Source organism: Petromyzon marinus, unplaced genomic scaffold (assembly GCF_048934315.1).
Source record: "Petromyzon marinus isolate PM22_M1 ecotype Great Lakes invasive population unplaced genomic scaffold, UKy_Petmar_22M1.pri1.0 PM_G_Scaffold_4, whole genome shotgun sequence".
NCBI classification, from domain to species: Eukaryota; Metazoa; Chordata; class Hyperoartia; order Petromyzontiformes; family Petromyzontidae; genus Petromyzon; species Petromyzon marinus.
Window position 1 is genome coordinate 1808702 of NW_027422983.1, and position 16351 is coordinate 1825052.

The 16351-nt window shown below is 44.2% G+C and overlaps 1 protein-coding gene across 1 annotated transcript; it reads left to right on the top strand.

The window, feature by feature from the left end:
* The first annotated feature begins 1112 nt into the window (after positions 1-1112).
* On the top strand, positions 1113-4257 carry LOC142916529 (uncharacterized). The gene is made up of 3 exons (XM_076061657.1): positions 1113-1183; positions 2234-2333; positions 2465-4257. Exon 3 carries the CDS (start codon positions 2479-2481, stop codon positions 3547-3549), a length of 1071 nt encoding a protein of 356 aa, XP_075917772.1. The 5' UTR covers positions 1113-1183; positions 2234-2333; positions 2465-2478; the 3' UTR covers positions 3550-4257.
* The last annotated feature ends 12094 nt before the right edge of the window (positions 4258-16351 follow it).

The following is a 16351-nucleotide window of genomic DNA, read 5'->3' on the forward strand; positions in this document are numbered from 1 at the left end:
CACACAGTGTATACACAGTGTACACACACAGTGTACATACAGTGTGCATACAATGTACACACACATTGTACACACACAGTGTACACACACATTGTACATACAGTATATACACAGTGCACACACACGGTACACACACAGTGTATATATACACACACAGTGTACACACACAGTGACACAGTGACACACAGTGTAGACACACAGGGTATACACAGTGTACACACACACAGTGACACACAGCGACACACAGTGACACACACATTGTATACATATAGTGTACATACACACAGTGCACACACACACAGTGTATACACAATACTGTCCACGTTGTTGTAGCTGAGCTCACACACCCAAGGGAGGGAGCAATGGAAAATGAATCTAAATCAACTTAAACTCCAACTCTGTGACGTCACCACTCTGCATTACCTCATCGGCGTGAAACGCCAGGGGGAGGTTTCCCTCCGTAGTGACGTCATGTCACCAAGGTATTCATCAGTCCACCGCGTTCTTGAGCGTGACGTCACCTCCGCCTGGGTCGCTGCCGATATCGTTCCAGTGGCAATCCTCATTTGGGCAAAACTACGCCCAGTGACTGGTGGCTCATTAACATAATGTATTCGTTAAAGCCGTCGCGAGTTTATTGCGACGGGTTCAGCGCCCACGCCCCCATCGCTCGACATATGGGCCGGCCTCATTAACATAATTTATTAAGTTACAGAGCCGCTCGTGGGAGGGAAGTGACGTCATACTACTTCCTGCTGTCGCTAGGCAACAGGAAGCTGCCGTGTGTGCGCTTGCACTGAAATCCGAGGTGAGAAATTCTCATCGTTGTGGTGGTGGTGGTGGTCGTTGTGGTGGTGGTGGTTGTTGTTGTTTACCAAGGTAGAGCCTCTCTCTCGTAGGGATGTCAGTTGAGTAGCAGCGAGCATGGGAATCGATGTCCAGGTTGGAACTTTACAACGCGGGGCCTAGCCACGCGGGGCCTTGCCTCCTGCCCTCGCCTGATTGCGTTCACTTTAATTATCTCGCTTAAGTTTAATTTGTCTTCACCCGGCTCGCCACTTTGTAACTTTGTTTTATTGTAAATATTCACGCAGTTTTTATTTTCTTTTGTTAGCAGGCCAAGCCCGCTTGAGCTGCTATACCGCTCTTGTTATCAGAAGCGACCTGTCCACAACAACACAAGGTGAGGCTTTGTCAACGTGTGTGAATGTTTTGACTTAAAACTTTGGTGACTGCAGGAATTAATATTCTTGGTTCTTTTGGTCAAGTCACGTAGATAGAAAATAAAATAACAGATAATTTTTCTTTTTTTTAAATGAAGCAAAAAACCCCACAACGTTTCTATGGCAACATTAATGTTGAAGATGCGAGGGCTTACAGGAATATTTATGACATTTGCCCTCTCATTGCGTGCCATGACAGTGCTGTTTGCACAGTCACACATAGTCACTGTAAGATGTTTTTCTTGGTCGTGTTTTTGTTTTGTTGCTTGTTGTGGTTGCACCCGATTCAAGAGCCGAATGGCTCACGGGACTATAACCAAAATAAATAAAACTGAAAATCAAAAAACTGAAACCGCGTGATGAATTTTGGGAAAGTTTTTCACTGCATCTCCAAATTTATATAAAAGGCAAAGTTGTGATTGTGTGTGTTGTCTGTTCAAAATGTTTAGCGTACTTCCCGACATGCAACAAACTGGAAATTTGCCATGTGGGTACTTTCCAGACTGTACACCGTGCAAACATTATCCAAATACACTTTTGTGTTTTTTTTAGGGGGGGAGGGGAGCTCAATAATGTATAGATTTTTTGCACGGCAAGTGAGCTGTGACGTCAAATCTGTCACGTGACCCTCGCATGTGGAAGAGGAACGCATTGTAGTGTAGCGGTTAGCATTGTCTGTGTGTTTGTCTGTGTGTGTATCTGTGTGTGTGTGTATGTGTGTGTGTGTCTGTGTGTCTGTGTGTATCTGTGCGTGTGTGTCTGTGTGTGTGTCTGTGTGTGTGTGTGTCTGTGTGTGTCTGTATCTGTGTGTGTGTATGTGTGTCTGTGTGTGTGTGTCTGTGTGTGTCTGTGTGTCTGTGTGTGTATCTGTGTGTGTGTGTGGAAGAGTAACTCATTGTAGTGTATCGGTTAGCGCTACACCGCACTACGAACCCGGCGACCTGAGTTCGATTCCCGCTCACGGCCACCACCGGTGACGATTATTTGAACCGCTTCTGGGCCTCCTCTAGGTCGACTCAGCCTCAAACGAGTAACTGTTGCGGTGTGAACATCGCCACTGGGGAGACAAAGGCGGCCGGACGTGATGGATCCAAGTCCCGGGCAAAGCCGGTTAGTACAGCTAGTCATGAATATATGAATGAATATAGACGTGTAAGTCACGTGTGACTGTATATATTCATTCCTCCATGGCTCGATACTGACGTGTAGATGGTGTGGATATTCTTATTTTCTGTCTGCAGCTGACGCTGGTCTGATGGAGCAAATGCACTCAGCACAGCTCGGTACGACAAGTCAACAATGCGACCAGCGTGCACACAGCACGGATCGGACTGTAAATTTGACACAGCACCAGAGAACTCGCACAGGAGAGAAACCCTTCAAGTGCACTGTGTGTGACAAGGCATTTGCATGGCCATCAGTTCTTGAGACCCACCAGAGAACACACACAGGAGAGAAACCCTTCAAGTGCACTGTGTGTGGGAAGGCATTTTCACAGTCATCTGCTCTTAAAGTACACCAGAGAACACACACGGGAGAGAAACCCTTCAAATGCACTGTTTGTGGGAAGACATTTTCAGATTCATCTACTCTTAAAACACACCAGAGAACACACACAGGAGAGAAACCCTTCAAGTGCAGTGTGTGTGGAAAGGCATTTTCAGATTCATCTCATCTTCAAAGACACCAGAGAACACACACAGGAGAGAAACCCTTCAAATGCACTGTGTGTGGGAAGACATTTTCAGATTCATTTGCTCTTAAAACTCACCAGAGAACACACACGGGAGAGAAACCCTTCAAGTGCAGTGTGTGTGGGAAGGCATTTTCAGATTCATCTACTCTTAAAAAACACACCAGAGAACACACACAGGAGAGAAACCCTTCAAGTACACTGTGTGTGGAAAGGCATTTTCAGATTCATCTACTCTTAAAAAAACACCAGAGAACACACACGGGAGAGAAACCCTTCAAGTGCACTGTGTGTGGGAAGGCATTTTCAGATTCATCTACTCTTAAAAAACACCAGAGAACACACACAGGAGAGAAACCCTTCAGGTGCAGTGTGTGTGGGAAGGCATTTTCACAGTCATCTGCTCTTAAAACACACCAGAGAACACACACGGGAGAGAAACCCTTCAAGTGCAGTGTGTGTGTAGGAAGACATTTTCAGATTCATCTGCTCTTAAAACACACCAGAGTACACACACGGGAGAGAAACCCTTCAAGTGCAGTGTGTGCGGGAAGGCATTTGCACATTCATCAAATCTTCAAGTACACCAGAGAACACAGAAGCATCAGAAGATCCATAAGGAGTGCAGTCTGAAATCAGCTTGTGAAAGTCAAAGTGCCGCAATTAGCCCACCCCTCATGAAACACGAACCAGAAGAAACTCCCTGCTTGGACACTTTTAAAGGTATCGAGGTGAAATGTGAAGAGGTGATGGTGAAATGTGAAGAGGTGATGGTGAAATGTGAAGAGGTGATGGTGAAGAGGGAAGAGGTGATGGTGAAGAGGGAAGAAGTGATGGTGAAGAGCGAAGAAGTGAAGGTAAAATGTGAAGATGAAGATTCAACTCCAAAATTGGACCTTCACATCGATGGAGGCAACGTAAAGCAGGAGGAGAATTCTGATTGTGAGGCAGAGCGAGGCAACTCCCAGCAGTTTGTGGAAGTGGAGGTGTGCGTGGACTTCCTCCTAGACAATACAAAGTCAAGTGGTGACCCGATAGATGTGTAAGCCAGAGACGATGTCGCTACAATAGATGCACCTTTGTCACAGGCCTTTAATGACAAGAATATGAAGTTGAACACTGATTTCCTAGGTTCAACCTGCAGAGTAAGAGTGGCCAGTCTTTGTGGACCTGTGGGTTGGGTCAATCTCTCACCAGGAGCGAGAGCCAATAAGCTCCCAAGCATTCACGATGTTCTCATGATAATTGCTTTTACGCTTTGCTCGCTTAATCGCCTCGGCAACTCGGAGTTTTGTGTCGTACCTCGTCTGAAACGCTCGAAGAGCATCCCCAAGTTGCAGCTGCCCCTGTGTGGCACAGGGTGGTGGCCCTGCACCAGCCTGCATGTGGACAAGAGCCTGTCAGTAGGGGGCGATGATTGATGCGTCATCTCAGTTGTGTAGTTTGTAGGCAATCTTGATTCGAAGCTTTCGTGACTGCAGGAATCCACACTCTTTAGTTATTTCGGTAAAGTCGCCACGTGGGTAGAAACATAACAGATCACGGCGTTTAGATCACAACACAAGCAATCGTCATCAGGTGGGACAACCACAGCAAGAGAAACTGCTGAAGTAGTAGGCGCCTACTACTCCAGCAGTTTCTTCTTCTTGCTGCTGTGCTTGTCCCACCTGATGACGATTGCTTGTGTTGTTATCGAAACGCCGTGATCTATTATTTGTAGCGCAATGTTTAGAATTTGATACATTTTGACCCAGACGCCAGCATGCAACGGCCTACTCGTTTTGAATGACGCAACAATAGTACGTTGTACATACACTGTTAAGCAGACGGTGCGTGTTTGTAAAATAACTTCTTAATACGATGTAACGTGATGCAGTCAATTTCGCTGCAGTAATTCAATGTTGTTAATATGCCCGTCAATGATTTAGAATGAATACTTGTCTGATTGTGCGCGTGCATGTAACATTTTGTCTGAGGGTCAAACATTGAATAAGTGATGTTAGGACAAAGTGTGTGTGTGTGTTTTGGAAGTAACCTGTACAGAGAAGTCAGGTGAGACCCGTTGTTCTTGTGATACAAGTCAAAGGGTACTTTTGTGTTTCACGAAGCGTCTGCCTCTGGAGCAACTCATCGTCTTTGAAATAGGGAGCACGCTCGGATCATTCATCAGTTACAAGGCATACCACTTGAAAGTTACACGTATAGGAGGAGGTACATTCTCTACAACACGAATTGTAGTTTTGTCTTAAGTGTTGACGTCGATTTTGTCTAACTGGGACTAGAAATGCTCCTTGCTGATTCACGTCTGGATGTTCGTGACCATCGGTTGAAGCAAACCCCACTGCTGTTGTTGAGACGTTGTGCACCATTTTATGGTCCAACACATTGACGGCCTTCAGGCCAGGAAAGTCACAACATTTGCACATGAAGGACGCATTCACGCAAGTACCCCATGCTCCGTTTTGAAGTTTTAAAATGAAACATCTTTGAATTGTGTTGTGTTTTGAATTAGATGATTTTATTTCTTCATTAAAAGCTTGTTTCAATTTACATGTGGAAGACTTCATTGAAAAGGACATTTCGTGTGAATTTTCTCTCAACGTTAAGTAGACGGCCTTGCCGGGGGTTCGGTTCGATGCGGACTTTCACCTGTTTGGGATTGCGGGATCGAGATAAGGCGACACGGAGCTGGCCGTGCGAGAAGACGGCCGTCTGCAGATCGATTCCAACGTAATCAAACGTCTGTCCCTGCACCTCCATTGTCCATGCAGGGGGTGCGTCGGTTTACAGCACCCCCTGCATGAAAACAACGGAAAGTGCAGCGCTCATCACAGATAGATAAAGTTGTGTGCTTATATTTAAAATGTTATTCTTTTATAAGGTGATGTTGAAATCGAAAAGTGTTTAGCCAGTTGATGATTTCAATCAGATTGATTAATTTATTATGCACCACATATCTGAGCTTTTGTGGTCCTGTTGAGCTAAAGTTGGAAAAAGTCCGTGACTATAACTTCGCTCAGTATTGTAAACGTGTTTCTATTATTTAGTTATTGTTTAATACAAACTTCTTCAGATAGTGGGTTTCAAGATGTACTTGAATGGCACGTTCGTTGTTCCGGTGTTTAATGGCTTGGACGTCATGGCAAATGGCTTCCATCGATGTGGAAGTCAATGGTGGATGATAATTTGACATTTCGGTGTTGATTTGGAGTAGATTGTTTAACTGTTGCATACCGGGTGGTGAAATGCTTTGCCGAGTACCTGAACTGTTTGACCAAGTGAATTCATGAAGAGTTCGATACGAGTTTGAGCGTTAACATTCTTGCGGAACAACAAAGGTCGGATATTTTAAAGATTCCTGATCGTACGTTTATTGCGACAATGTTCACGGGGAACACGTGTGGAGGCGAGTTCCGGGTGAAGTCTCCCCTTACCTGGCAACCATGGTGGCTGTCCGCTGATCACTCTCGCTCCGTCACAGCTACGAGCTGTAGGGATCAGGACTCTCTGCCCTGGCACTGTTTTAATTCACAGCACCAAGAGCGAAGAGCCTCATCCCTGCAGTTCCCTCCTGTTGTGCCGCAGCATTTACCGCGTAACGAGGCAATGTTTTCATGAGCAGTGCGTTCCACTACACACCCACACGAGCGAACCATGTGCAACAGTGTGCGTACATACAGACACGAACAAACACGCGGGTGCACATACACACACAAGCGCTTACTTGCAAACACGGACGAGTGGAGATGCACACACTAGTGTGGTCACCACCTGGCTAGCTACACTAGTCACGTGATAACTAGTATACTAAACTATACACTACACTATACACTACACTACTATACACTACACTACTATACACTACACTATACACTACACTATACACTACACTATACACTATACACTACACTATACACTACTATACACTACACTATACACTACACTATAAACTACACTATACACTACACTATACACTACACTATACACTACACTATACTCTACACTACTATACACTACACCAGGGGTGTCCAAAGTGTTTTTAGTGAGGGCCAAATACAGAAAAATAAACAAAAGGCCGGGCCACACACTAGAGGTGACATGTTGACACATGAATACTGTGTGTATTTCTAACTCACCTATAATGTGAAGAAAATTGCACTCAGTGGGAGCAGTGATGCTGTCCTTTGGATTGAAGGCTGGCTGACATGTCAGGAGAAAGTTTGGTGGTTTAGACACGAAGGACTTGACAGAGATGGCTTTTGTTCTGATTTAACAGAGAAAATGTTTGTTCACATATGTATGTTGAGCCGAACAGGCTCATCATTTTTTTGCGTGGCGTCTCATCAGAGGAAACTTGGCATTATCCAAACTCTGATAGAAGTCAGGGAGGGAGAGAAGCTGATGTTGACTCTTCAGAGAATCATCACATTGCATTTCAATCAGTTCTAACTGCAGACTCTTCCACTTCTTCTGCATCCACCAGGAAGGGGGTCGAGAACAGCTTGATTTGTTTTTCAATGACAGAAAAATCTTGGAAACGCTGGTTGAATTCTGTCACGAGAGGTACAATCACAGACAGATATTTCTCCTTTTTAGCAGAAAGGTCGCCCTTTGGAAAAGCAGACTTGATTTCAGACAGCGCAGGGAAGTGTGCAGCATTAAAGCTTCGTAGTTGTGTCAAACAGGCGGAGCTTTACACAGAAGGCTTTCATGTGCGCATACAGGTGTTCTTTGCCTTGTAGGTTCTTGTTCAGTGTATTCAGATGATGAGTAAGATCAACTAAAAATGCCAGGTCTGCCAGCCACAGAGGGTCACTCAGTTCATGAAGAGGCCGGCCCTTCTCTTTCAAAAACTGGTCGATTTCTGATCTCAGCGAATAAAACTGCTGCAGCACAGAGCCGCGGCTGAGCCAGCGCACATCAGAGTGGTAGAGTACGTCCCCGTATTCAGCATCCACATCAGACAGGAAAGCTTGAAATTCTCTGTGGTACAGACCTCTAGCTCGAATTATGTTGACAGTTTTTACAACATGGTTCATCACATCGCCCAGCTGGACAGTCTTGGCACACACTGCTTCTTGGTGGATTATACAGTGCATCCTAACAGCCTCACCTCCGCTCTCTTTTACCTTGGCGCACACCATCGATGCCATTCCTTTGCGCTCGCCCGTCATGGCCGGAGCTCCATCCGTTGTTACTCCACAGAGCTTGTCCCATTTAAGCCCCATCTTTTCAACTGCCTCTGACACAGCTTCAAAAATATCTCTACCCGTCGTTGTGCCTTTTAGGCTCATCATATCAAGCAGTTCCTCCGTACAGCAAAAATTATCATCTACTCCCCGCAAAACAATTAACAGCTGCGCGGTGTCTGTGGCATCTGTGCTCTCGTGGTAGAAGGTGCACACACACACACCCCAACAAATACACTTCATACATGACACGCATGAATACGAATGTAAATACATGTTCTGCCGTCCAAATATTGAATTCAGGTACCAAGTTACAAATTCATCAGAATATTTATTTATACCAATCAATCGCTCACAAAACCACCTACCCACCCTCTCAAGTTCTCACGCACACAAGAACTCATTCACCAAGCCGTGCTGGCCTGCACAGGTGCTCGCTAACAGCACCTGCCCCAACAGTCTGTTAAGGTGCTCGGGGCAGGTGCTCGCTAACAGCACCTGCCCCAACAGTCTGTTAAGGTGCTCGGGGCAGGTGCTCGCTAACAGCACCTGCCCCAACAGTCTGTTAAGGTGCTCGGGGCAGGTGCTCGCTAACAGCACCTGCCCCAACAGTCTGTTAATGTGCTCGGGGCAGGTGCTCACTAACAGTACCTGCCCCAACAGTCTGTTAAGGTGCTCGGGGCAGGTGCTGCGGGATATTTGTCTTTGCGTGAGTGTGTAAATGTGGGAAGCGGTAGTGTCGTGATGAACACACTTCGCCACGAAGCCGGCCAACCAGTTGGATTCCCCGCTCACGGCAAAGACCAGTGACGATTGTCTGAATCGGTTATGGCCTCGCCTATGTCGATCACTTGAATTTGGAGATATCGTGACTGCAGGAATTATTCTTAGTTTTTTTCGGTAAAGTCACGTAGAAATAAGTAATAAAAAATTCCATAATAGCGTACGACGTTTCGATTGCAACACAAGCAATCATCAGGTACAGAAGAGCTAAATTTACGAGAGAGAGGAGACATAACCGCGGAGCACACTAAATCGAACAAGGTTTAGCAAAATTTGGAAACCATATAACGCAACACGACGGTCGGTCAAAACACAATTAGTGTGCTCCCCCCGTCTATCTCTGTATCCCCTGTTGTATCTGTGTCTGTATATATATCTGCGGTTATGTGTCTCCTCTCTCTCGTAAATTTAGCTCTTCTGTACCTGATGATGATTGCTTGTGTTGCAATCGAAACGTCGTACGCTATTATGGAATTTTATTATTTCTACGTGGCTTTACCGAAAAAAACAAAGAATATTTCGATTTAAAGCTTTCGTGACTGCAATGATTCTACGTGACTTTACCGAAAGAACCAAAGAAAACAAAGAATATGTCGATCACTGTTACATTGTTTTTTGTTGCTTTATTTTGGTGATTTTGAAAACGTTTGTTGTAGTACAGAGTTAGCCTAATAACTTTAATCTCAATTGTCTTACGGTTGTTATTGTTTGACTTGCATCCCACTGGGATTTCTGCATGCAGCGTTGAAATACGGTTGTTTTTTCTGGAAGACTCTGCTGGTTTTTTTTTGGATTTTTCTGTTTGCGCGTAGTCACTTTAAGATGTTTCTTGTTCATGTTTTTGTTTGTTGCGGTTGCACCCGAGTCAAGGGCCGCACGGCTCACAGGCTCTACACCTGACACATGAAACTTAAATTAAACTGAAGACGACGTCTCGCCAGCATGCGTCTATCCTCCACTCGTGGCCTCTGTCACACGACTTCCACGATTTCGCCTGAGAGTCTCCCGCCGCGTGCCCCCATAGGTCTTCTCCATCGGTCGCTCGACTCGCGTAGACCATTCATCCGCGTGGTCCACGTGGTCAAAGAAGAAGTTGGTACCAGCCAAGGCAGCACAACGCCAGTAACACAGACTTATGTTAATGGTCGATAAGAGTGAAGTACAGTACGTCATAACCCACTCATTTCAAATGCTTGCCACATAATTCTACGTGACTTTACCGAAAGAACCAAAGAAAACAAAGAATATGTCGATCACTGTTACATTGTTTTTTGTTGCTTTATTTTGGTGATTTTGAAAACGTTTGTTGTAGTACAGAGTTAGCCTAATAACTTTAATCTCAATTGTCTTACGGTTGTTATTGTTTGACTTGCATCCCACTGGGATTTCTGCATGCAGCGTTGAAATACGGTTGTTTTTTCTGGAAGACTCTGCTGGTTTTTTTTTTTATTTTTCTGTTTGCGCGTAGTCACTTTAAGATGTTTCTTGTTCATGTTTTTGTTTGTTGCGGTTGCACCCGAGTCAAGGGCCGCACGGCTCACAGGCTCTACACCTGACACATGAAACTTAAATTAAACTGAAGACGACGTCTCGCCAGCATGCGTCTATCCTCCACTCGTGGCCTCTGTCACACGACTTCCACGATTTCGCCTGAGAGTTTCCCGCCGCGTGCCCCCATAGGTCTTCTCCATCGGTCGCTCGACTCGCGTAGACCATTCATCCGCGTGGTCCACGTGGTCAAAGAAGAAGTTGGTACCAGCCAAGGCAGCACAACGCCAGTAACACAGACTTATGTTAATGGTCGATAAGAGTGAAGTACAGTACGTCATAACCCACTCATTTCAAATGCTTGCCACATAATTCGTTGCTATTGGTCACATAAAGAACTTGGAATTGCTAATGCTGTGCCACCTCAGGTTCTAAGGCAAAGTGAAATGTCTGCTCTGGGCCGGTCAAGGACACCATTTCTGGGATGAAACTATCACATTCACGACACGTGATAAAGCATATAAGCAGTATGCACTGCTGTAACCTTAGCAGGTCCCACCACAGTCAGTATGTACTGCTGTAGTGAAAACAGGTACCACCACAGTATGCACTGATGTAATTATATCAAGTACCACTAGTCAGTATGCCTGCTGTTATAGCAGGTACCACCACAGCAGTATGCACTGATGTAATTATAGCAGGTACCATGTTTAGTATGTACTGCTGAAATCATAGCAGGTACCACCACAGTCAGTATGCACTGCTGTAATCATAGCATAAAAAAATATAACGATACTATCATAGAATGTTAACTGAACGAGCATACATTTTTAACTAATTTAGGATAAACATTAAACTTAATGAGTATGGATAAATAAACTACATTAGCATACAGATTAAAATTAATTAGCATTCCAAAATTAGCATAGGACAACCGTTGACCAATCACTGCGCACCATCGCCGGAGACGCGCCCAGGTTTGCCTCTCGACCAATCGGATCGCTGCCCCTCCCTCCTCCCCACTTTGGCACGCGGCGACCAATCAGATCGCGGGAGGACGCTACCATTTTTAATGCCCTACACGCTGAACGCCGCGCGCCCATGTGCATGTGAGTGTTTAGTTTTGTTTTAATTATTTTAATCATTAAAGTTCGCGAGTGTCAAGGTAAGCTACGTTGACTTTTTTTTAAAGCATTTTCTCAAGAGAACCGTTGTTGCTGCTGCTGCTGTTGTTGTGAAAGGCCCGGTACACCCTGAGGCCTTGCCTAGACTAGGACAGCCTTGATGTCACGTGGGTCCACACTCTTTGCGTCTTTCGGTAAAGTCACGGAGGTAGAAAGCAAAATTTATTTATTATTTAATTTAATACATTTTTATTTTACACCTGCGTTAAATTTCATTTAAAATTTTAATTAATTTAATTAAAATGTATTTTATAGCTACGTATTTTTTTAAATAAATGAATGAGTTTTATCATTTAATTTAAATTTATTTTATACCTACGTTAAATTTTATTTAAATTGTAATAAATTAAATTTTATTTAAATTAATTTTATTTCATACCTACGTTAAATTAAATTGAAATTTTCAAAAAATTAAATATATTTTATTAAATTTACATTTATTTTATTTAATACCTACGTTTAATTTAATTTTTAAAATATATTACATTACTTTATTTAAATTAATTTTATTTTATACCTACGTTAAATTAAATTTTTTATAAATTAAATGTATTTTATTTAAAATTTTTAAATAAATTTAATTTATTTTATTTAAATTGCATTTATTTTATACCTACGTTAAATTAAATGAAATGTTTTAATAAATAAAATTAATTTTATTTAAATTAAATTTATTTTATTTCATACCTACACAGGTACAGTCATTTTAACTGCTCTGACTGCTACAAGCTAAGTGCGGCCTGGAAGCGTATTAAGTAATACATTTTACAATTCCTTATAGAGGAACCCCATACTAATGATCTGACTACGTATCTATATAATTAAAAGACCGCACGCAGATGTCGCAAAAGCGGACCCCGTTTTCAACGATATAATTTGATGTACGTACAGCAGTTGCTGTGTGTACATCATTACAATTACACCGATTGCAATACGTCACCAAAGACGACACAATTTTAATTTGACCCCCGGGTCTGATCGCGTTAACTGTGCAGGTGGCGGGTCGAGAGGTTACTTGCACGTGTGTGCAGCTTGTTGAATATTGACGTGCGATGACTTGTGGAGAGGAAGAATGATGATGATCTTCTTTGGTTCTTTCGGTAAAGTCACGTAGAATGAGAATAAAATAATAAATTGTTATTTTATTTTATCAAGTTATTATTTTATTCTCATTCTACGTGACTTTACCGAAAGAACCAAAGAAGATGAATCACTGCAGTCACGAAAGCTTTAAATCGCAAAATGATGATGATGATGGCGATGCAAGTCTTGAAGTCTGACGCTGTTCTCTGAGTCGTGTAGCCTACCGCGTGCGACTTTGGGGATTGCGTAATGTCATTTTAGTTTCCTCTGTGGAACTTTTTATTTTGTTGATCCTAACGATGTAACTAACGTAGGGCGGGCTTGGGAGCGGCGTTGACGATGTGTTTTGGCGTTAAACCAAGCAGCACCTTTGCATTCAGAAGTTGGAGGTGCTTTGATTGTTACAGCGAGAGGTGGAATCATCACCGCCATCATCATGGGGTTTAAGTGGGCACGGAGCCCGTCAAGGGAATGGGTAGGTAGAGGAATGGGGTTGGAGAGTATACACAACTTGCATTTCTAGTAATTTCAACAATTTATGGGCATGCGCATCATTAACAGTATCCTGATGAGCAAAACAAAATCGCAATTTAATCGTGAATCTATTGTCATAAATGAGTCTGAAATATGAATAGTCATGCTCAAAACTGCATTCCTATTGTAAAAAAATCATTGTACCCCCATTCATGATGACAATTCCAATATGGTTATTATGATGCTCAGAATTACACTTATATTCTCAGAATCATGAACATTTATTAAAACAGCAGTGTGCTCAAAATGTTCATTTAACAATTTCAACATGTACACAATCAATTCCAAGATTATAATCAAAGTAAGTCCTATGTATCGTGGTGTTTTCATGCTCATACATCATTGCGCGCCCCCCCCAAAAATATACAAAAGTCTATTTTTATAATGTTTGCACGGTGTACAGTCTGGAAATTTCCCACATGGCAAATTTCAAGCTTGGTGCATGTCGGGAAGTACGCTAAACATTTTGAACAGACCCACACATTCACAACTTTGCCTTTGGTATATATGGAGATTAGTAATAAATTGTTAATTTAACTACTTTCAAGTTGATGGATTGGAAATAGGAATAGCACTGGCTCACCACGGGGCTTATCGCGTGTTATCTGGGCACTTTATTTGAAACGTAAACCCCACAGTTTGTGAGTACAATTCCTCGCAAGTTGCGTCCACAGAGACAGACAGACAATGAGGTTTCTAGGTAAGAGTAAGAAATAAATCTACGTGTCGAGGAGAGACGAGAGAGCCAAGAGGTCACCTCAGGAGACGGGGCGTCAATCTTGGTCACGTGACTGAAGGAGTGTGGGCGTGCCGTGCGTACGTGTGTGTACTGTGTGTGTGTGTTTACCGTGAGTGTGTGTGTACTGTGCGAGTGTGTGGACTGTGCGTGTGTGTGTACTGTGCGTGTGTGTGTACCGTGTGTGTGTACTGTGCGTGTGTGTGTACTGTGCGTGTGTACTGTGCGTGTGTGTGTACCATGTGTGTGTGTGTACCATGCGTGTGTGTGTGTACCGTGCGTGTGTGTGTGTACTGTGTGTGTGTACTGTGCGTGCGTGTGTACTGTGTGTGTGTACTGTGTGTGTGTACTGTGTGTGTGTGCCGTGTGTGTGTACACTGTGTGTGTGTGTGTGTACCGTGTGTGTGTAACGTGTGTGGCGGTAGTCTAGCGGTTAGTGCGCTGCTCTACAAACATGACGACCCGAGTTTGATTCCCGCTCACAGCCAACACCCAGTGACGATTCTTTAGGATATGTTTTTCAAACGAACAGTTGTTTGGGTTGCGTTGTGTTCATTAAAGTTACTTGCATTTCAAATACAGGTGTGGTGTTGGTGGTTGTGATGCCAGATGATAACATTGTGAGGAGCGATGCCCGAATCTTTACCCTTGGGGTTCCTCTAGAAATGCCAAAAAGCCACTGAGAGTGGCCACGTGGAGGAGAGGCTGCTACTCTGTACAGAGCTGGACCGGTACCGCCTGGATCTCTGTGGCATTCAGGAGATCCAGTGGACTGGCTCTGACTCCAATCATCATGAGGGGTGCAGAGTCCTCCACTCGGGGCAGGAGAATGCCAAACAACAAGGAGTGGCTCTTATTCTGAAAAAAAGAATGAAGGCGGCGTGGGAAGGTGGCGGCGAGGTGTGGGAAGCTGTAAGCCCCAGGCTACTTTGGGCTCACCTCCCCATAAACAGGAGGCAGAGAATGGTGGTGGTGGTAGCTGCTTACGCCCCCACCGAAGATGAACATCAGTGGAGGGATGCAGGCATGCCCGTGGATTCAGATTCCTTCTATGACCTCCTGTGACAGGTGTTAGCTAAAAGTGGCCCCTCGGGAGAGAGTCATCCTGTTGGGTGACTTCAATGCCCGAGTTGGTGATGATGCTGGCACCTGGTCTGGAGCGATTGGAAGGCATGGGCCAGATCAACTCAATAACAACGGTAGGAGGCTGTTAGACTTCTGTGCAGCCTTTGGGCTTGTCATTGCCAACACGCTGTTCTGGCATCTATGCATCCAGACAGCATCATGGATTCACGCCGGGTCCAAGCAAGAACATCCGCTGGACTATATAGCAGTGGACCAGCGAATGCAGGCCCATGTCCTTGACACCAGAACCTACAGTGCTGCTGACCTCACTGACCATTAGCTTTTCATATGTAAGATCTGTGGGCTGGGTAAATCTGTGAGCAGGAGCAAGAGATAAGTAAGCTCCCAAGCATTCACTACGTTATAAACAACATATTTGCACTCATAAGTCGCTTTCCTAATTGCCTCAGCAACTCGGTGTTGTGTATCGAACCTCATCTCAAACAATCGAAGGGCGCCCCTAGTGGCAGCTGCCCCTGTGTGGCACAAGGTGGCCCTCCACCGGCCTGCACGTGGCATGAGTCTGTTGGTAGGGGGCGATCATTGACGCGTCATCTCCCTGTGGAGTTTCTGGATATTGTTAATGGAATTGCCACAATTTTGACCGTGACACGAACATGCAATGACCTGTGCGTTGTGAGTGACACAATACTCTGTTTGACATCCGCCGTGAAACAGAACAGCGCATATTGTGGTGAATGTTACTGGGGTAGCCAGGTGTGCCTGTCGGATTTGAACTTTGAACCTCTGCAACAAATAGAGAATGCGCTACCATATTCCTGGTTCTTTCGGTAAAGTCATGTAGATAGAAAACAAAAAATAAACTAAATAAAATGTTTAAAAATAAAAAATGTAATACAAATAACAAATAAAAATAAAAAAATCTAAAAAATTAATTGATGATAAGATGCCATGGGTCGACTGACTGAGATGACTGGCCAATGCACCGCCTTTGGCCCCCACTACACACACACAGTGTGTACATACACACAATACTGTCCACGTTGTTGCTGAGTTCACACACCCAAGGGAGGGGGCAATGGAAAATTAAGCTAAATCAACTTAAACTCCAATCCCGCTCTGTGACGTTTCCACCCAGCATGACCTCATCGGCCAGCGGGAGGTGTACCTCGCTAGTGACGTCATGTCGCCAAGGTATTCACACTCCCCCAACCCCGTCCACAGTGCTCTTGAGCGTGACGTCACCTCCGCTTGGGTCACTGCCGATATCAATCCAGTGGCAATCCTTATTTGGGCAAAGTTACGCCCAGTGACTGGCGGTTCATTAACATAATGTATCCGTGGAAGCCGTT